Below are 20,696 nucleotides of genomic sequence, written 5' to 3' on the forward strand. Positions count from 1 at the left end.
TTCCGGATGATATCGACAGCGATTCCTGAGAGCGAACGGATCCAAATAGAAACAGTAACCAGCGTTGTTTAGCCTTCTTTCTGAGATTGCATCAGTTTATTTGCTGCTCGTTTGTGGTGGTTTTACAGGACGATTTCCAGTGTTGGGGTTAGGGTACATTTCAACCTAAAGGTGCGTTTATTTCAATATTCTCTCATTTTTGCTGCGTCGCTCGCAAGGACGCCAGGATTTGCTGGAAGGCTTATTTTACGGTTGTCTCTTAAAAAATCAAACATCTCCTCAATCGCCAAAGAAAATCCTGCCATCTTGTGTGCACGAGTGGTTTTCTTGTTCTACGGGGCACGAAGGGTGCGCAGGGTGCAGAGCGGGAGAAGAGATAGGTAACCTAACACTAATTTACATAGTAACGCCATCCAGGAATGCTCCGCCGGTCTGCTGCTGGTATACCTCGATGGTGTCCCCTTCCTCCATCTCCAGCGTCGTCGGCGTGTCGTTCTCGTTGATAGGCTGGCCATCAAAGCGGAAGCGCACGACCTGCATCGACAGGCCTGCCCGGTCGCAGTAGGCGTTCATCAGTTTTCGCAGCGGCGTATGTTTTTTTATCTTGAACTGCACCACGGCGTTGTCCTGCCCGAGCACCTTCAGATTGATGTGCTCCGACTCGCCTCCTTTGTTGTCCTTCTTCTCGTCGGCCATATTTCACGTTGGCGATGGTAGCTTTTCGAGCCGATGATGCGGATTTGTTGCAAATAAATGCGAAAAGTTTGCTAGGCACGTTTCGTCAAGCACGGCACAATTTCTCGAATGGGGTACGCTACCTTTTGACGTTTCGCTCGTCAAGCGGCGTTTTTCACCACCACTGAGTGGAGGGCGCGGAAGACCGAGAAAATGGCTGGCTGGTGGTGAATAACTTTTGACAGTCAACTTTTGACACCGTTGAATTTGGGAAACGTCAGTGTCAATCGCGCTTGTAAACAACGGGTCGGATACGAAAATACCTATTCGCCGTCCTATGTCTGGAGCCGAGCGAACATGGAAAATGGAATATTGTGAGTAGAAATAGGTGCTGGGTAAACTAAGCGGTTGTTAAATGTTTGCTCAATTCGCCGTAGCTCCCTGGAATACTTTTGTCGACTTTGCGCTTCGGAAGGAGTGATCATACATCCACTGTTTCCGCCAGGCGATGATGACCCGAAGCTCGAGCTGGTTCGTATGATCGAGGTGCTGACTTCGGTGCAGCTCAGCCGTCCCGCGGATGCCGGGGCCGTCATCTGTGACAAGTGCTTGCAAATGCTCGATGTGTTCTGCCAGTTTCGCGAGGAGTGCTTACGGCAGGATGTGTTGATCCGCACAAAACGGACACTAATCGATGAGGAGCTAGCAAGACAGCATCACCACCAGCAGCACGAATTAGTGTTCGGAACGGCGCAGGAATCGTTTCCACAGCAGCTCGACCCTACGGTGACGGTGAAGCTGGAAGATGATAATGAGACTGACAATACGCTGCGGCCTGTGATAGAAACGGGGGATCAGACCAACCAATCCATTATCCCGCTAGTTATAGATGTAGAGCAGTGTAAGGAAGAGTTCATCGCGAGGGAGGAATCTGAACAGGCTTCGGTTGATGCCGAGGAGGAACAGGACGAGTACGGTGCGCCGGATCTGAGCCCCAATGCTAGTCTCTTGCAGAAAACGTACACGGCTCCGGGAATAGCGCTTTTCTCAGAGGCGGGCAGCCTATCCATTTCGGTGCAAGTAAACCAGATGTCACTCGGGGCTATGAAGGAATTGTCGAATCCCAAGAGTGATATGCCGACGTCTTTCGCCGCGAGTCGAAGGGGAAGTAAGCTGTGTTCCAAAAAGGTGCGTCCCACTTTCGATGCTTGCCAGGAAACACTCAGCGTGCCGAGCGAATACGAAGATCAGCAGCGTGTTGCGGACAGGAGCGGCACACGCTGCTCGCTCGCTTGCGATCCGTGCCAGATGCGATTTACCAAGTCGTACAACCTGAAGCGTCACATGTACGAGGTGCACGGAGAATTGGCCCCGGGCCTGACCGTGACCGAATGTGAGCATTGCGGTGAACGTTTTCTTCGCGGCTACACTCTCAACCGACACATTGCCAAGATGCACCGAAATAAGAAGAAACTAAAGATTATCGCAATTAAAAGGAAATCGTAGGTATGCCAGTTGACACCGGGGTCAGGGTGTACTTATAGCAGAGTGTAAAGCCGAGGACCACCGATGAGTAAAGGCGTCCGGTAGCAGCAGCAAATGTGATCAACCATTTTTGGACGTTTCTTTACGGAAGCTTATGATGGCAATTTTGCTCGTCGGTGACTTTGAGAACAGATACCAACCTTTTAATGAGGCCCCAAACTAGTCACTAGCAATAAGCGTAAGACATGTTCATTTTATTTGTACTAGTATTAACTTTGAACGAAGCCAGATACGAAAGGACAATTAAGGCAGGTTCTCGAAGTACAGAATTTGTATGTAAGTAATGCAACACACAATGATCTCAAAATATATTTATTTAAGACATTCACAAAGGATCGTTTCTATTTTTCCGTTCAAGCAATGAACAGCTAGAGATATGGCGAGATGGCTGATAGAGCTGAGGTATTTGGGCAGAGACTGGCTACAACCTATTTACTTTTCAGCTGCAGAGAGCATGTTCTAATGTACATTAACTGTACGCATAAGCAAAATGGAATTTCTGCTAAAAGTGTTAAAAATTTGTTGTTGGCAGATTATTGGAATCATTAAAGCGTGGTGGAAAATCGCATTCCTGCCTCTCCGACCTTACCACAGAGACCAGTGTCGGTGGAACTCCAAAAGGTTCTCCCGTATCAAGAGCAACATTTAAAAAAAATTTAAAACTAAGTAACGAAACTAGCGAATTTAGTTCCGAAAATCAATCTCAGACAGTTTGTGGGATGAGCCTTTTTTGTTTGAGAACAGTTCGCATCCCAAGTCCCATCAACTGTAACGTCGACCTGATTTCTTATCTCGAAACGTGAGTACAATCTGCGGAGCTGTTTACATGAACATTTGTTATTTGTAGGAAAAAACTATAGCCATTTTATTCGTTCATATTATTTAAAATCCAGTCCATGTAAGGGCCAATGTAGGTGTACACATCGGGGTAGGCATGAGTGCATTCCTTGGGACCGTAGGACAGTAGCCCGTGCATCACATATCGGTCATCGCCCTGCAGTTTCTGCACCGTCTGCAACGCTGCAGCCGATTTCGGGAAATGGCATGCCGCGGAATGTGCATCCTGCTTGACGCAAATCTGTCGGAAGGTTTTTTCCAACGTGATCGAATGTTGAGTATAGTTCGCCTGGCACTCGACCGAATCGACGACTTCTCGTTGCGATCGGAAAAGCGTGTTTCCATTTGTCGGCCAGCCGGTGAGCGTATAGCTTGTGGGTTTGTGGCTACGCAGGTCGTTGGTGACCGGCAGACAGATCGGCTTGACGTTGCTCTGCGTGATGATCGCTTTTTCGCGCAGTCGCAACAGGGCAATATCGTTGGCATACTTTGGTGTGTTGAAGTTCTGGTGGACGATCGCTGATTCGATGCGAATTACTTGCGTTGGTGGTGCGCATTCCTGCTGCCCGTTCACCGCTGCACAGTCCCTTGATGTAGAGAGCTCGAAATCACCAAATCGTGCAGCGGTTCTGAAACAAAGGGGAACAGACGATGAATCGGTAAACTTTGTACTAGCCATTTGTCGTTTAGCTAACAATGCTTACAGTCTGTAGCGTCTCGGAAGGCTGTTGACACAGTGGCCGGCCGTTAAAACATATCGGTCACTAATTAGGGTTCCGTGACAAACTGTTTGCCTTTCGCGCTCTCCTTCCACCGCGTACTCCAGTAGACCCATCCAAGGGTAGCCCAAAAATACCTGTTTGTCAAATTCGCGAGTATTTGAGTAGCGATTTGTACCGCAGACATCCAGGTTCAGAAGACGAAGTTTGGGGTTTCGGTCCACGCTCGTGTGAACCGGAACCCCCGTGGAACCTCCAATAGCCTGTCGGATATTCTTCTGGATCCAGCTTAGGTACTTCGCCACATCGGTAAACACTGTGTACTGGTTCGGGTCACATATGGCCTCCTGACCACGAAGCGGTATGAAGGACACGAGACCCCGAATGTACCACACATTGGCGTAGTTGAAAACCATGCCACCTCCACTGTCCCCGTTGCAGGCACTCACTCCATCGCGATTCCCGGCACAGTACATCTCCGGTTTCACCTTGAAGCTGAAGGCATCGGGATTGCTGTTAATGCACGTATAACTGTCGACGACCGGAATTTCCGCATCTTTAAGGTAATCCGACACTACATCTTTCTCGTTAAATCCGAACCCAACGATGAATCCCTTCATTCCCACAATCGACTGCAGATTAGTATCACGGTTCCACAGGCAGACCGGCTGAACGTAGTCGGTGTAGGTAATGTCGGTAGCAAGTTTGATTAGGGCAATGTCGTTGGCAAAATCGTTGATGTCGAAATCCGGATGCGGAATCAGCTGGTGTGCTTCGTGCTCCTGTCCTCGTTTGTCGGCTTTCAAAAACCGGTTCCGACCAACCTGCACCGACAGCCTCTCCACCGCAACCAAACCGTTCGGCGTTACCAAGCAGTGTGCAGCTAGAAATGGTAGAGCGAATCAGCTTCACGTGAAATGCTTTTAAGGAATACGGGAAAAACTCCCGTTTACTAAACAGGTTTCTTCTTCACGCCACCGAAGCTTACCCGTGAGGATGGTGTTCTGGTCTAGAATCGATCCGCCGCAGATGTAGTCGAACGACCTGACTTTACTTTCAAACAAGGCTGCATGCCACGGCCAGTAACCTGGCTTGGCTTCCTGCCCATTGTGGATGAGAAACATTTTGTCCACTTGTCGTCTGCCACAGGTTTGTCCCGTCGTACTCGGTGCTATCAGTAGCACCAGTGTGCCGACTGCTGCTATTGCGTAGCTCCAACATCGAGCCATGCTCACAAACGATAACCTTTTTGACTCACAAGTATGCCACAATACGTAAGGCAGACGGATCGCGGAATTCCCAAACCCGCTACCAAGGTAAACACTACGTCCGAAACGAAAGACGCTCGCGGACCGATCCGGACTCGTTGGGTTGTTGACCACAACTGAAACCGGTTGGGAGTGTAGTCCTCGTTCGGACAGCTAAGGTTGTTTCTGCGGTGTTCATCACTTCTAAGATTGTACGATCGTCGTAATCTCTAAAGTCTTCGGTGAGTCTTTTTCTCTCTTTCTCTCTCAGAGCGTTAATTATCATGTTAAAATGAATGCTTCCAATAACGCTAACGGGTTATGTTTTATATGTAGCAGTATACCGCGTTACAGCAAAATATAAGCACTGGTTCACCGCCGTTCGTAGTGTTCATGTATGTGGAAGATGATCATAGAACCGAATTGAATATTCGATCGCGAGAGCTCGTCGCGAACGCTTGGTCCTTTGAAGAGTGGACGTGATCTGGTAAAAACGACGCGACGACTACGCTAACGACCTCGTCGTACGGGCCAGCAGCGTAGAAGCGGCCCAGGTAGCTACCAAGGAGTCCACCCGGACGGTACACCAGTGTCTGGCTCTTGAGAAGACGGAGACACTAGTCATTAGCAGCCACGGAGCGGGGCGCCAGCACACAACTTGTCCCAGGTGCTCTCGGGGCATGGATTTTTCCGAGACTACCTATCACATAAAGGATTTACACGATCTCCTAACTGTAACGGGTGCCGAAACACGACAAATCCAAACACAAACGAAAAAGTCAGTTTTCAATCAAGTTGGAAAACATAAAATAACTTTGGCTTCCTAAAAATCAAAACCATCCTCAATAGGTGCACAAATAGAGGCACCTGAAGAAGTACTCAAACTCCTCCAGAGAGCCCTCAATTTCGAATCAAGCGAAACATTTGACCTTTTAACATCTCAGTAACGAACCCTACTGCGTAGTGAAAAAAATGTAGAAACATAAAACAAATTTATCGCAGAGAACAAATTCTTCATCACCAACTTTAAGAATTAAGAGTTTCCCTCTGATTGTGGACAAACAAATAGGACCATTTTCACTTTTTCCTCTTTTTCTAACAGCATTGATAATTTTTATAATTTTGATCTACTTTCAACCAAAAGCTGACTATTGATGATCATTAGGAAAAACCAAATTTCGAGGGACATTAATTTTGGTGTTGGCTTCTGTTAAACAATACTTAACGCTGCTTTTGCAGGACTCCAATAGTGAGCCATGCTGACCATAGATAACCTTTTTGACTTAAAAGTGTTCCGCAGTAAAGCGAAGAGATCACGAAATTCCTAAACCGTCTATCAACAAAACGTTCGGAATGGAACTCGCGAACCAATTGGGCTGTTGATCACAGCTGAAACCGGTTGGGAGCCTAATTCTCGTTCAATCAGCTAAGGTTGGTGTTGATAGCTTCTAAGATTGTACGATCGTCGTAATCTCTGAAGTATTTTGTGAATCTTTCCCTTTCTCTCTCTCTCTCTCTCTCTCTCTGATTGGCAAAGTCCATAGACCGAAGAAAAGCTATTAACTATTTCTTCCCTCTCTTTCTCCTATTGCTGCTAATTCTATCATACGTAGGAGTAGGATCGTAGGATCACAACACAACGCACACCAAGTCGAAAAATGTCTTGCCTGTGTAATCATCCTTGATGAAACAGACGCTTTAAAACAATTTTGAACATCGACACCGTAGTCGAAATTCGGAACATAATCATTTGTTAAACATAATCGATTGCGTTAATTATCACAATAACAGGCCAATAACTCACAGCAACCACCGAATACGGAAGATGATCGACGATCGTTGAATTGAATCGAGTTGAACAATGTTTGGTTAGGTCATTATTTGCAAGCGACATAAAAATGGACCCCTGCTTATTTGTATGTTTACTTATCCCTGCCTATTATATGTAGTTATTTGGTTTGCCGATAAAAGAGCACTGAGCATACACTGAATTATTTTTATTTACACACAAAAATTAAATCTCGACGCAACGCACTTATGCACTCCTATGCTAGACTCATTTATTTACTATCGATTTAAACTGTCATTGTTCGCGGATGATGAACATGATATGCGCGGATGATGAACATGATATTTTCCCAGCAATAGAAAGAATTATATTATTATCATCAATGTGGAAATCCACATTGTTCCAACGCTCTGTGAGAAGCTATTACTGAACCACATCTCAAAATGAAGTAAAAAACTGTGATTTAATGTTTCTCCTTCATGTTTATTGATTTCTTATTGAAATACGATCGTAGCGCTAGAGTTTAGTAAAAATATGACACTTTTTAAATCGCCTTCATGCACGGAGTCTACATGCAATAGTACGGACATAAACGCGCCATTGACTGCTGCTGACTTCTGTGGCTAGCATTACACACAAATACTCGACCCCAACAACAAAAACGCTGTGTATAAACCGAAATTTCGATCCGACGAACCCCCGACGAGGACTCCACGAATCGTGGGCCGAAACGACGGGGAAGAAGTCGCACGACCTTTAAGACAGGCCAGTCATCGACCAGATAATCTCCGTGTTCTTGATATAATTACCGAACATCCCACGGGAGGTTCGTCGAGGTGTCCGTAAAGTGGTATGTAAATAGATGCTGCAAATCAGCGCCAACGAATGGAGCGGTTTCGGTGATGGCTTCGGCGTCCATAGCGCACCCCTCCGGAAGAACGCGCGGAACGGGGCTGGTGGCACAGATTGGTTCGCACCTCCATTACACTTCTAATTACGCGGGAAAATTTTATGTAAATTTATTCTTCGCACCCCCGCACTGAGGCCCCGGCCGGCGGGTGGGTTCTAGAAGACGGTAAAGTGGTGCCGATTTTCCCGTGACGAGTGCCGTCGGTTGGTTAGCTGAAGCTGAAGATCAAACAGACTCACTGATTCACAAACACCGGCACCGGATGGGTTGAGGTCGGCCTTGGGACGCTTTGCCGGTCTTCCACGACGATTCTGACGGTTCGTCGTTTGCAAGGAAAAAAAATACGAAAACGACGGAAACAGCGAAGCACGTCCTTCCGGCCATTACGCTGATGGTGTTAATAAATCGATTTATTACAGCGACAATTTATCACTCCAGAGGCAAATAAGGTTTTCTTTGCCGAACGCTGGCTGCTGCAAATTGCACCCAAGATGGATACGGATTGTGGCCGTATCCCGGCCGCGTGTGTTAGAGTAGCGGGGGTCCTGTTGCTTCACACATTGCGGTAGTTACTGGAATCGAGAATCGATTACACTATGAGAGCTTCGCCTGCAGTTGATGGCGAGTTTCGCGCACAGTGTAATTAATCTCCATTGCAATAGATCTAAGTCGTTTTTTCTCAGCTTTTTTTTTTAAATTTGACAAATGGTTGTTAAATTTCCTCCAAGTGGAATTTAACACCTTGTAACATACCATCAAATAGATGTGAATGACAGTGTAACAATTTAAGGTAATCTAAAAATTTGAATGTACTTTTCCATTCAGTAAAATTTGGTTTAAAAACTGAAAATATATTGACCACTGTTTGACGCACCTGTTTCGGATGATACCGCATCATTCATCTTTCCTGCTCGTTAATGTAAACATCATTACTACTTAATATTGATGACATTGCTCTCTACCGTGCATCGCTGGTTGATTTTACACTGTCTATGCGCTCATCGTTAGTTATGCACGATTGTTTTTGCCTCCCAATGATTTACTTCGATAACCCTTGGCCACTTACATACGTTTTTTGAAAGGTGTGTTGCAAGGATGCCCGGTGGAAACGATGATACCGGAAAAAATGTTATAAATAATGAAGACGATGACAGGCGAGACTAATGATCTTGTCATTCGTGACACGGAATCGTGCCGTAAATGCACATTATCCCGATACTCCCGACAGAGAGCCCCGACGGATAATCCTTTATCGGTTGCGTCAAAGACATCAAAGTCAACCAGCCTCGTAATGGGCTAAAGGCGATAAAATCTGGGCTTGAGTTTCAGGCAAAAGTACGAAAAGTACGAAAGAACGGTGCAGCTCGGCAGCTGTGGAAAGTGGCATTTGGTGGAAAATGATGAGCAATGATTAGAGCAAGTAACAACCTCCGCTTTCTGGCGCGATTATTGGCCCCATCATTCGGTGGGCACGGACTATCGCGGGGCGCTGCTCCCGAGGAAGATCAATTCTTCCCAAGAAGTCCCTATCCGCTCGAATGCAATTTTCTTTCCCAGATTGGACTATGTCCCTGTCCGGGTTGCTTTCTGTCCGTTCTCGCCGACCAAATCGTCGTCCTTGGTTTTGAAGTCTATACTGGAAAGTTCGTAATCTTTTAATCATTCATCGTTCCGATCGCGTTCGCCGGCTAGGCCGGCCAGGAAATATGGTTTTGCGCGTCTGCTGCTGCTTCGAGCATAAACCTTTTGCTGTGACACTTGGCGCCATCATTTCTACTTCTCACAGCAATCTTGTTTTCTTTTCTTTTTTTGGGAACCAAGCAGAGCCCACGCTCCGTTCTTTGATTGCAATATGCTGCGGGGCGGTCATCCTGGGAGATCAGAAGCGAAGATAATCTTTTGTCCGGCTTTTCATCGTTTCTGCAAAGCTTAAGCTTTCAATTGTCCGATTTCGGCGGGGTAATGGGGAGGGCGCCGAACGAGCCGTGATCGTGGACTAGACGCAGCGGGGATGGGAGACGTTTGAGAGGCGGTGGCCGGATAAGAATTGCCCTCGAACGGCTTAGATTGAGTGGAAAAGCTGCTTTACGCCGTCGGAAGACAGCCATTGGGTGGGCATGTTTCTGAGACTAATCTCGATCGAGGCTATTCAATTCGGCTGCCCTGTCTTCGGGTTCGCCGTGTCGTGCCTTTCCGTCCTCTGAGAGATCGAATTTGTTTTATTTGAATTGCCAAATGTGTTGATTTAAGCTAGGTTTTGATAGTAGATTTTTAAGCAAAGCACCTCTATAAAATTAAACATTTCAACTGATTTGCATTTACCATCGTAGCATCATACGTTTGTCAAACAAAAATTTATCCAAATTCATGCGAATTTGCCAATAGATTTGTAGAAAAGAAACTCACAATAGCTGCCAATTCTCAAAAGAATCTCGCCATCGAATTAGAGTTTGGTGCCTGACGGCTAATGTAGAATTAGGATCAAAACGTTACGTACAGCTGACGTTAAACATATTTGTGCGACTTTTATCTGAACCCTGTTTGCCCAATCCGTGCAGTTAAAATATGGTACTTAATCAACTGAAGGCTTAATTGGCCATTAAACCGACACAACATTTCTTTTAAATTCCCAATGCCCGAAGGAGGATAGTAATTGCTCAACTATCAAACCCGTTCCATTCATTAAGCCCCTTCGTTTCAGACTTATAAGGTAGTACACATTCTTTCGGCATAGTTGTGTCACGTATTTACAATCTGTCGTCTTTTTCAAGGACGTGTAACCACACGCTCCCAGATAAGCTCAGCTTTGTGGGACGGACATAATTAAACACAGATGAGATTTTCATTTCGTCTCTCCAGAAGGTCCAACTTTGTTCGGTGCAGTCATGCCGTTTCGGTAGCTGCTTTCCATCTGTTGCCCAGTGTGTAGAGTGGGTGGTAGGTCACCTGTAAAACCAACATTTGGAGGGCTAATGGGCCTGGCCCTGTACAGCATCTCCTTTCGACACATACTAAACCGGGCGGGGGACCTCATGCGCCACACTTTTGCGCTTGCTGCAACGGAACACACCACCCAAGTTGGGCGAGTTTACTGCAGCTCTCTGGGTTGAGGTGCATTAAATTAAAATCAGATTAATAAATGCTTTCCCATTGTGTACCCCGGCGACCGGTGGACCGAAAGCCAGGGTGCACATTCAGGATCCCATTCATCAGCAGTCCCTACGCCCTTTGTGACGAAAGCATCTTCAGGTCTTGATCCTTGCTGACGGAATCATCGTGCGGATGCTTTTATAGTCTTGCATTCTAATTTCATGCATTCCTGACGAGCTCGGACTATTACGTGCGTTTGATGCCTCAACTAGCTCTCTGTGCGGTGCGATGTGGTGCGAGTAACTCGAGCATGCCCGCAGCATTTTAAATGGCAAAATGATTCCCTCGGAGCATATGAGCTATGTGAGGTAAGTTTCCTTTGGGAGATTTTCGTTGCCGGAAAGATAAATCTTTGAAGCAGAAAAGGGCACCGCTGCTGCTGCTGCCGGCGCTGCAGCACTTCACTATTTACGTTGACGTTGAGTGATGAGATTCTCCTGCGGTCGAAAAATGAAGCTCCATAAAGCACTAGTTTTGCCGGTAGTAATTTGGCTTCGTAATGCTCGTAGCCCTGCTTTCCACAGACGCGTTAATACGTCTGAACGGCGAACCCTCTTCATCTTGAAGTTTTATCTAAATCAACCATGATTCAGGTTATGCTATGGTAACATATTGGCGAGAAACATTAGAAGAACTGCTTTCTCGTGTTTGTATTTCTAAAATGCTTTCATAGTAAGATTTTAAATACTTTATGGCTCTATGCTACAAGGCATAATACCTTAGATATCTACCACTGTAAGAAATTGGATACTGCAATTTGAGCACAAATGAAATTTAATTCTTCTTCTCATATGTGTTGCAACAATTCAAATTGTAGTCAGCAATAAATAGAAAACGCAACGAAATTCACTAACATTGAACTTTCTCCATTTTCCCGATGGATGGACTAGAAGGACGCTTCTAGAAAATATCTACAAAGCCCCCCGCTCGACGTCCTATATTTCTAATTGCTCGAGAAAGCAAATGGAAAGGTTAATATTAATTTGTAAGGCTGACTATGGCTAGCACGAATGATTCAAATGTGTGTTCGAGCCGGATTGAAGAAAGATTCAACGAAAAAAAGGACGAAGGGCCAGTCATAAAAAATTGACATTTGACATCGGCGGTTCCGGCAGCCCAACACACGCCGACGGATGGGAGGACTGCGGGAGCACAAAAAATGGCATAATTTAATTCCATTTCGTCTCAACATACGAAATGTGCTTCTGACGGAATAATTTATAATGATGAAGTTACCTTAGCCCGGCGGGCTCACGTGTTACAGAAACTCCGAAGATGTGGCCCGGCCCGACCCGGCCGCCAGTATTGTTCGACGATTGTTGGTTGGTTCGCGAATCTCTGACCTGCCGGCGTGCCCCAACCGTCACTTTTAATGCATTTTGCTCCATTTTCTTATTTGAGAGAGTAGGCCCCATTTTTTGCTGTCGTTCTTTCGGCGCTTTTCATTTGCGAACGGTTGTGTACTTATCCCAAGTCAAACCTTGCGCCCCGGGGGGGGGGCCCAGTGCAGCGTCACCACCATGCGTCTCCGTCGTCAGCTGCAGGGTGGCCGCTTTCGAAAACCGAAGACAGGATACTCTCAACGTAAATTGAAAAGAAAAAAACACAAACCAAGGACAGTGTGTACCACCGAGTGGCCAGCGCGTTGACAAATGGAACGAAATAATTCATTCGCACAAGATGGAACAGATTAGCGATTAACTAATGGAAATTAATAGACAACTTTAAGTGTTTGCGTTTGGCCGCAGGCAGCACGTGGCACGGCACGGCATTAGGGTGCCCCATCTGGCCCCCGTTCCCACGTGCCGGTACGGCCAAAGTTTGCGTTTATGTCGCGGCTTATCAAAACAAAATGGTTCATCTTTTATTTGGTTATTTTTCCGCTGGCCGCTGCTTTCGAGCCTGCGGCAGATTTCGTTGGCCCGGCCGCCGCTGCTCGGGATTGGTTTAATCTGATAAGTGAATAAATAAACAATAAACAACCGATGTTTGGCTCAATTCCGGGCAAAACCATGGCCCCGAGGCGGCAGTCAGCGGCTCGTTGACCGGTGCTTGTTTTTTGGGCCCCGTGCCGGAAAATGGCTCCGTAAATTGTGTGCCGCCGAGAAAATGAAATGGACCCCCGGACCCCGGGGGTGGTTTCTGGGGCGAGCGCTCGTGTCGCTCGTGGCCCCATCGCTGCTGGGCAGTGTTTTACGTTGTTTGGTGGTTGAAAAATATTGTCCCATAAATCGTACGGCGCACCTTTGCCGCATCTGCTGCCAAAGAACGAGAAAGTTTGGGGGGTGCGACTCGAACAGGGAAGTCGAAGCCCGGAAACCACCGATGGCTTCTCGATGTGCCCGAACCGGTGGTTTCATAGATCATCACAAGGAGGAGTGCTTTCAGTTCCGCAGTGCTATCAGTCTTGCTTTGCAGGCGGTAACAGTGGGTGTATTTTAATTTGTAAAGAAATAGGAAGAAATCAGGACCCTCTTTGCTCAGTTGACCGCAAATCATTTCTATCAAATGGAAATCCATTTTATTTTAACTAATAGTAGTTTTTCTTTCCATGCCCAACGATGAAATTCTTTTACCACATCAAACAATAATTCGTTGATTTATAACAGACAGGCAGTGGAGCATTGGTAATTTGGCCTCTCAAAATAACACTCGCGCTCAGCCATACAGCATTTGCCCTCAACTGTACTCATTTCCATGCGGCTCCAAATTGATTGTGGCCCGGAAAGAAAGGTGGCGCAAAGTGGTACAGCATCTTCTAAGCGCGCCGCATAAACAGAGCTTGTCCAAACCGATTTCCGGCGGGCTGGAAAATGGATGTAGTTCATTTCCACCTTTGGGTCCTTTAATCATCCATAGTCGGGGCTCCCAGGACCAGCTGGCTGGCGGGCGAAACTTTGCCGTACTGCGCCACACAACAGGAGCCTGGCAGCCACCGCAAAGCACACTCCTTACGTGCTGGCCCCCTTTTAATAGCCCAAACACATCGCCTTGATCGCCAACTGGTTCCGGGAGTGTTTAGGTAAAATGTTGCGCCGAACCAAACCAACCCACGCGGCAGGAGCAGGGTAAAGGAACGGAAGCATAACGTATCGCATGCCGTCTATTTGGGTAAAGTTTTTGTTAAACAAATCACATCGCACATCGTATCATTTTCCCGAGCGCCGCTGCACCGTCCGCCGGCCAGTCACAAGATACCGTACCGAATCTGGGGAAAAGTCCGGGAAAATCTTGCAGCTGGAGCCCAGTGGAGCGCAATCCTTGGTGCGGGTTTCCACTGAAGCGGCAGAAAAATGGTTCATCAAAAACCGATAAAATCCTATCACTGCTGGCCGGGGCCATAATTAGCAGAGAAGTTACCGTTCCGCCGTAGACTTATGGGCGCCGCGGCCGACTAGCTCCATGATCCATAAAATTAGCTGCGGGTAGCAGCGGGCTCAGCGCAGGGCCGGGTAGGGGCAACAAAATCAACACTCAACCAAAACCTCATCATTGTCGGTGGGCAATGGCAGCCCGGGAGGCTGGCAGCATGATTGAAACATATTTTAATTTAATTACGAAACTTTTCACTGCACCCTAATGAGCGGCGGTCGGTCGCGGGTGCCACCGGCCGCCGTCCGTAAACATTTCCGGCTGACGGGGGAGGAGGGCCGGATTCGGGGAAGGGTTGTTTTCACTGCCGACAAGCTGATCCCGTGCGCGAGAGGTATCGAGTGGCAAGCCGTTTGGGTAGGCTGGCCGAAAAATGGGAACGCCACACCGGGTACGCCTTGTGGCCATCCTCGGTGGCGGTGGGGTCCACCCACTTCCACCCTGCACCGTGTTGCGCGACCTCAGCATAACTATGCTGTTGCTTCGGCCACAGGAATACATGGTCGGACCGACCGGTCGGGCGGTGGTTAAACAATTGTGTCCTCGCCTCGGGCATTGTTTGATGTTGAATTAATTCGCATCCCTCGACGGTGCAGGTTTCGGTTCGGTTGCGGCCAGCAGCATACGGTATCGCTAAGCTAAGCATAAAGGACACTTCTCGATGGCCAGCGCAGAGGTGTTCGAAGCACACTGGTCGTAACGTGCGTGCGGTAATAATTCGTGCATTCTAGCATTGTGAACTTTATTGTTTAACCAATTCATGAAAGTTAATCATGCAAACCCGTTTTAAGGGGCATAAAGACATTCTGACCAAAAGCCACTGGCTTTTCTTCATTATGTCCTCCTTGAAAGAGCCCCGAGCCCACCGTTTCTTCAGCTAGCCGGCAACCATATGTGTCGAACCACGAACCTGGACCACCGCAGAGTGTATGAAAAGGATAAAGAAAAGCGTTGCACAACCGACTAAGGAAAACTTTTCGAATGAAATTAATTCAGCGCTAAATTGATGCGGGCCTTTCCTGTGGCCATATATAAACGGCAAAAGTGGTTTCATTCACTGGCTGAATGGGCTAGGAGGGCTCAGGGTTAGGAGAACATTTCCTTTCAATGTGTGGCTTTTTAACCCGCCATCGAAAGGGTGGCAGTAGGCCAAGATGTTTCTAGGCGATCATAATCGGGCTACTTTAAGACGGAAACTAACTGGCGAATGGTGTGTTTTATGTGCAATGTAACAGAGTACCAAATGTTCCAAATGGACATCACGTTACTGCATGCCATTGTGCGCCTTTTTTCATGGTTCAAAATTGTGATAAAAAATTGATGATAAATTTATAGCAATAGCAAAATTATGCAGATAGCCAACCGGTTGGTGTATCATACAAAGTTGTCAAAAAACCGCTTATGATTTCAAATTACTTGTCGCATTGTCCCAAAGTGGTTGGTAATCTGGCAGTCAAGTCTTTCAAAAAAGTACTTAAACACAACCTCAACTATGCTACAACATTAAATTATAATCATCAAGCGGGGTCGGTCGACCCAGGCCAGCGGAGTCCTAACCCTTGGTTGTATTTAAACAAAGTTTAACAACACGTTCGCGGCACATACGTTGCAATCGTCATGACAGTAGCAAATCTCTTTCGAACGGAGACTGTTCTTTGTGACAGCAACTATGTAATCGCATCACACATCACGATGACCACCGTTGCGTTTGCCGACGGGCGTCCGTCAGTTTGCAACGCTTTCGATTTCGCGCGGCAATAAACAGAATAATTATATTTAATCAGCTTAGCGGCTCATTTCCAATGCACGGGACGTGCATGTGTGTGCCCGAGCCGGGTCCTGGGCACCCTGGGAAACCTCGGAGCAATTCATCATCCAAAACGGGGGTTGGCAAGATGGTGGAAAATTAAACCAACGTGGACAACACGGAAAACCGGGGACGTGTCCGTGCGACCCAGAATGTGTGTGCAATTTATTCTAAGTAGCGCGAATGAGAACAGAGAAACACACATAATGGCAAAATGCTAAGCACTTAAATGGTAAGTGAAGCCATTAAGCATTTTAGGCAAGGGTAATGAGCGAATGGCAGATTGTTGAAATTCATCAACGTTATAGCTGCATGCTATGGTTTTATAAAAAAAAAATGTTCAAAATTATTAAAGCATTCTAAATTCTAGCACAAATTTATCGGAGATCACTTTCGAACATTATAATAACAGTAAATCGTTGTTGTGGCCGATAATAACTCTTTCGTTGCTTCCAAAGCCGATAAACAGCAGCCCTCCGAAGCCGGTGTGAAGGTTAAATTTCGGCGCGTTGGCGAAACGGAGAACCGGTGTGAATATAATTTTGAAGAAAATGTATTAAATTTTCATTCCAATCCAACGCAAAAGCCCGCTGGAGAAAACACACCCAACACACCAGCGATGAGCGATGGTGAGGGATTTTCCGATTGAAAATTTTTTACAATTTTAATTTATTTCACCTCCTGTGCCACGACGATCCGACGCGTTGACTCGGACTTGGTTCGGGCAGCGGAACGCGGTTTCTGGCAAGTCGCGGGCAAGGGAAGATGCTTGCAGGAGATGGTCGGATGGTGGCCTCCGGCGCCGGGGTGATGTGAATCCTACTCATCAGGAGCCGACAGGAGCAGAATTTCTGGCGCCTCTGATCCTTTGATGCGGTGGCCCTCGATTCGGTGGAACCGACAACCCGAGCCGAGCCGAGCGGTGCTGGAAAAATGGTACACATTTAAAAGCTAATCCTTCGGCAACATTTTACTCATTAAATATGGAAAAGTTAATCATGGGAAAAACTGACTGACACATTAGTAACGGTACGAGAGGTTGAAAGGTTTTAACTCCCGTCCGTTGCCCCGAAGGGGTGCCGGCGGTACGGCCCTTGCCACGGCCCGAGAAAAAGTCAGATCCCGGTCTTTTTGTAGAGATTGTGAGGTCCAGAACGGGCGGGATGGGACCAACAGCAACAACAACAGACACTAAACAGCAAAGAGTAAAGCCGCTAGCCGAAGGGGTTAATTCCTTGATGCCTAGTTTGTGGCTTGGTTTAACATCCTTGCTTCTTTTTTGGGGCCGGATCTGTTTGCGAACCTTTCAACTTTGTACCGATCTCAACAGGACAAGCGTCCGGACAGAAGTTCTTGAGGTTCAAACAACGGAAAGTACCAACCGCCGTACTTTTGGTTTTGTCCACAAAAACCGGTCCCCGGCATACCTGCCACAACCTGTCAGGGCAGAAAGTTCCAGTCGCAGGCTGAGTGGTGCGATGCTCGATTACAAGGACTTGGGTGACCCCAAAAAACCAAAAAAAAAGTAATGCAATTGAAGGATCCTTTTGTAGTTACCCGTGGTTTAGGCGAAAGTTCAGAAGTTGTCCAACACTTCTTTCGGTGTTTAGTTGATTCAAAAGGACACATTCATGATGTATTGCAACGGTAGTCGGACGCCGCGTAAGTCCAGCGCAAAGATAATCCCTCGGCGTAGAGGTAGTAATTAGAAGTGGCCAAAGATGGAGTTCGGGGATGGAAAATGCCACTCCTGCAGTCAAGAAAGGTTCTTAGTTCTCGATTAGGAAAAGATGGTAAAAACACTTAAAAACAACCATTTTCCTGCATTTCAAAGAGAAGGTTTAACGAGGCGTCTTATTTGATGTTGAGGAATTATATCGTTTATTCTCCGTTTATCGTTATATCGTTTGCTCCGTTTATTCCTTACTTTGATGAAAAGAAAAGAAAACAAAGAAAAGAGCTATAGTTAAACTTGTTCGATTAAATCTAACGTTGTAACAATTTATACAAGTAGCACTAAGAAGCAACAATAATTATCTACAGATCTGTACTAGAGGATCAATAATCATCTACTGGCTCATTCTAATTGTGTTTAAACATCGACCAGCAATCATGGTCTACCACACTGTGGACCACATCAAACCTCTCCGCTCTGGAGACGGAGGTGATGATAAAATAATATTATTAGCTAAAATGAATTTATGCTCCCTCACAGCGTCTGATTCCCGTCGGACGGAGCCGTTCGAATCGGTGCTTGGGTTGCGTTAAGCCGCTCCTGTGCTTTGAACAAACCGAATTAAACGCCATCAACGGACGAAGGTTTGGTCGCCTTCGAGCAGGTCGTGTCCGCCATCCGGTTTAGAATCGGACGCAACTTATGCGAGCTGTATAATTGCGTCAACTGCGGCCAGCAGTGCCCTGGCCAGCACCGTGCGGCTGTCGAAGCGATAGCTTCCAATTATGGTCTCCACATTTTGCCACAATTCTCCAGAGATTGTGCCGGTTGCGAGTTGATTACCGTTCCGAACGAGACCGAGGTAAGGACGAAGTTTACCTGCTGAACCTACCGTATTTCCAAAGTGGCGCACGGCACATGCAGTCCCATAATCGACGGGTCCCGGCGTAGAAATCAAGGGTTAGCTTAACGTCTGGCCACGTACGAGAAATTTGCCACTATGAATAGGTGTTTAATTAAATTTACGATACGGTAGTTCAGGCTCATGATGGGCCAGATGGGACACCTTCGGTCAGAAAATATCCTCGCACTGCCATTGATTGCGTTAAATTGCGAGATGATGAATCGTAAAAAGAAAATCACTCATTTTGTAAAAAAAAATGCCAGTCTTACATGCAGGTTCTGGTTTGTTCTCCAACTGCTGTATATGTGAGCATAATGCTCCTACATGCATATGCAAAACGGGTACAATGTGCTCCTGTCGAACGAGCGTGCACCAATTTACATGTAAAATTTAGAAATCAAAGCCGATTTAACGAACATTTGGTGCCGGTCCGAAATGGCGCTGGCGATCGTAGCGCACGGGGACCGCAGTAAATATGCTCGTCAGCGCGTTGAATGTGTACCGTAATGTGTCAAAATGTCTTCTCTGCCATACGTCAGGACAATGGCACTCACAGGTGGGCATGGAGGTGAATTGGAAATTAATTTGCCTCTCATCAACTGCCACCGACTGACACGGTGGTTGAAATATCGCCATCATCATCATTTGCGCCGTGTTGTTCCGTCGTCGTCGTCGTCATGAGTTGTCAGTCAAACGGCCGAGCATCACATACGGAACGAGCCCTCGATTCCCCCGGTAAAGGTATGGTCCAAACGAAACCCTGACCCATGCCAATCCTTCGTGCAGGGCACACGAAAAGCTCCCGTCCGCTCCTTGCGATGTTGGAGTTGATTCAATGAATGAATAATTAGTGTTTAATCTTCTGAATTTCAATTACAACTCCGCGCAGTGGGCGTGCACCACCAGCTCTACCCGGCGAGGCACCCATTTGTCCATTTGGCCTTACGATCGGGCAAATCCTCCGACACCGGAGCGAAAGCCGGAAACAGCGGATTAAGCGAAACTTTGGCACCCTGCAGCAGGCAACCTTGGGGAGCTATTTGGGCATAGCTGGCACTCCTGGCCAATCATGGCAACTGTCCATATTCCGGAGCACGGATTAAGCCCTTCATCCTGTTGGCATCGATTGGTTCGCGATTGCCGCGCAAACAATGGAACGAAGCGGGAATTAATCGTGAAACATTTTCAACTACGCCGTATCGTGCCATTTTATGAAGTCTGCGCTGGTAGGTGACTAACGAGTGGTTTCTTTTGAAAGTGAGTTTAGTTTATTAATGATAAACAATGGATGTACCATTTCCTTTTTGCAGTACGTTCAAATAGTGAGAAATTCTTGAATTATCCGTTTTTTTCTAATCTACTGAACATGATAATATAAACTTTTTGAAAGGTAATTATTTGTTAGGACACTGTTTCTGTTCCACATTTTTATGTGCTGTTTCATAAACACTTTTTAAATATATTCAAAATAATTGGGACAATGATCGTGATAGACCGCCTTAAGTAATTGAGTTAATAAATACGGCTCAGCCCGGTGGGAATATGGCGGATAATATTTGCTCATAAAACACCACTTTAGTGAACTTGTGCTAAGTCCCTGAAGTACAGTTTGGCCGACGAGACTCACTTCAATTAAGCCCCGAAGCTGTGAAGTGAAATTTCAAAAGTAAATAAAATAGTTTTCAACGTAATCGACTGGGGCCTTGCAGTTGTTTTTAATACTTCTTCTTAACGCAAGCATTTTGCTTCCTGTAGCGCAGAAGAAGCAGTACCATCGAAAGTATCGCTTGCCTAGGAAAGGATTAACAATTAGGTTGTTACCAGTGCCAGTGTCTATGTGGTCGATGATGTCGGTGTTTGAATGGTGGAATATACAAGCCACTTAATTAACTTTGTCCATTGAACGACGTAATGAGCTGATAAACGATGGTGCTAAAGTTAATTAATTTATTTTTGATAAAAGAAATCTCGCGAAGCAACTTTGTCTATCTCTTCACGCGGCGAGAGTAGCGCAAAGGATCCATTGCTCGGGCGGTGAACGAAACACAGCCCCCCGTTTTTAACAA

At 46.5% G+C, this 20,696-nt stretch overlaps 3 protein-coding genes across 3 annotated transcripts; 1 reads left to right on the forward strand and 2 right to left on the reverse strand.

Moving 5' to 3' along the window:
- Positions 1–74: 74 nt before the first annotated feature.
- LOC131211294 (small ubiquitin-related modifier 3) lies at positions 75–825 on the reverse strand. Its single transcript, XM_058204710.1, has one exon. The coding sequence runs from the start codon at positions 694–696 to the stop codon at positions 397–399; it is 300 nt and encodes a 99-aa protein (XP_058060693.1). The 5' UTR covers positions 697–825; the 3' UTR covers positions 75–396.
- A 190-nt stretch (positions 826–1,015) lies between these two features.
- LOC131211293 (zinc finger and BTB domain-containing protein 44-like) lies at positions 1,016–2,405 on the forward strand. Its single transcript, XM_058204709.1, has 2 exons — positions 1,016–1,049; positions 1,113–2,405. The coding sequence occupies exons 1-2, from the start codon at positions 1,033–1,035 to the stop codon at positions 2,179–2,181; spliced, it is 1,086 nt and encodes a 361-aa protein (XP_058060692.1). The 5' UTR covers positions 1,016–1,032; the 3' UTR covers positions 2,182–2,405.
- A 153-nt stretch (positions 2,406–2,558) lies between these two features.
- LOC131211292 (serine protease easter-like) lies at positions 2,559–5,148 on the reverse strand. The gene is made up of 3 exons (XM_058204708.1): positions 4,765–5,148; positions 3,762–4,659; positions 2,559–3,686 (listed from the first exon to the last, which is right to left on the reverse strand). The coding sequence occupies exons 1-3, from the start codon at positions 5,003–5,005 to the stop codon at positions 3,086–3,088; spliced, it is 1,740 nt and encodes a 579-aa protein (XP_058060691.1). The 5' UTR covers positions 5,006–5,148; the 3' UTR covers positions 2,559–3,085.
- Between the last annotated feature and the right edge of the window lie 15,548 nt (positions 5,149–20,696).

The sequence above is a fragment of the Anopheles bellator genome, chromosome 2 (genome assembly GCF_943735745.2).
Source record: "Anopheles bellator chromosome 2, idAnoBellAS_SP24_06.2, whole genome shotgun sequence".
In the NCBI taxonomy this organism is placed as follows: Eukaryota; Metazoa; Arthropoda; class Insecta; order Diptera; family Culicidae; genus Anopheles; species Anopheles bellator.

What these genes read in the sequence shown, in the direction of transcription:
- LOC131211294 (XM_058204710.1), bottom strand. Translation starts at nt 696, where the DNA reads ATGGCCGACGAGAAGAAGGACAACAAAGGAGGCGAGTCGGAGCACATC.
- LOC131211292 (XM_058204708.1), bottom strand. Translation starts at nt 5,005, where the DNA reads ATGGCTCGATGTTGGAGCTACGCAATAGCAGCAGTCGGCACACTGGTG. An exon ending in CCAGAACACCATCCTCACGG is followed by an intron (nt 4,660 to 4,764) that starts GTAAGCTTCGGT and finishes TACCATTTCTAG; the next exon opens with CTGCACACTGCTTGGTAACG. An exon ending in CTTCCGAGACGCTACAGACT is followed by an intron (nt 3,687 to 3,761) that starts GTAAGCATTGTT and finishes CCTTTGTTTCAG; the next exon opens with AACCGCTGCACGATTTGGTG.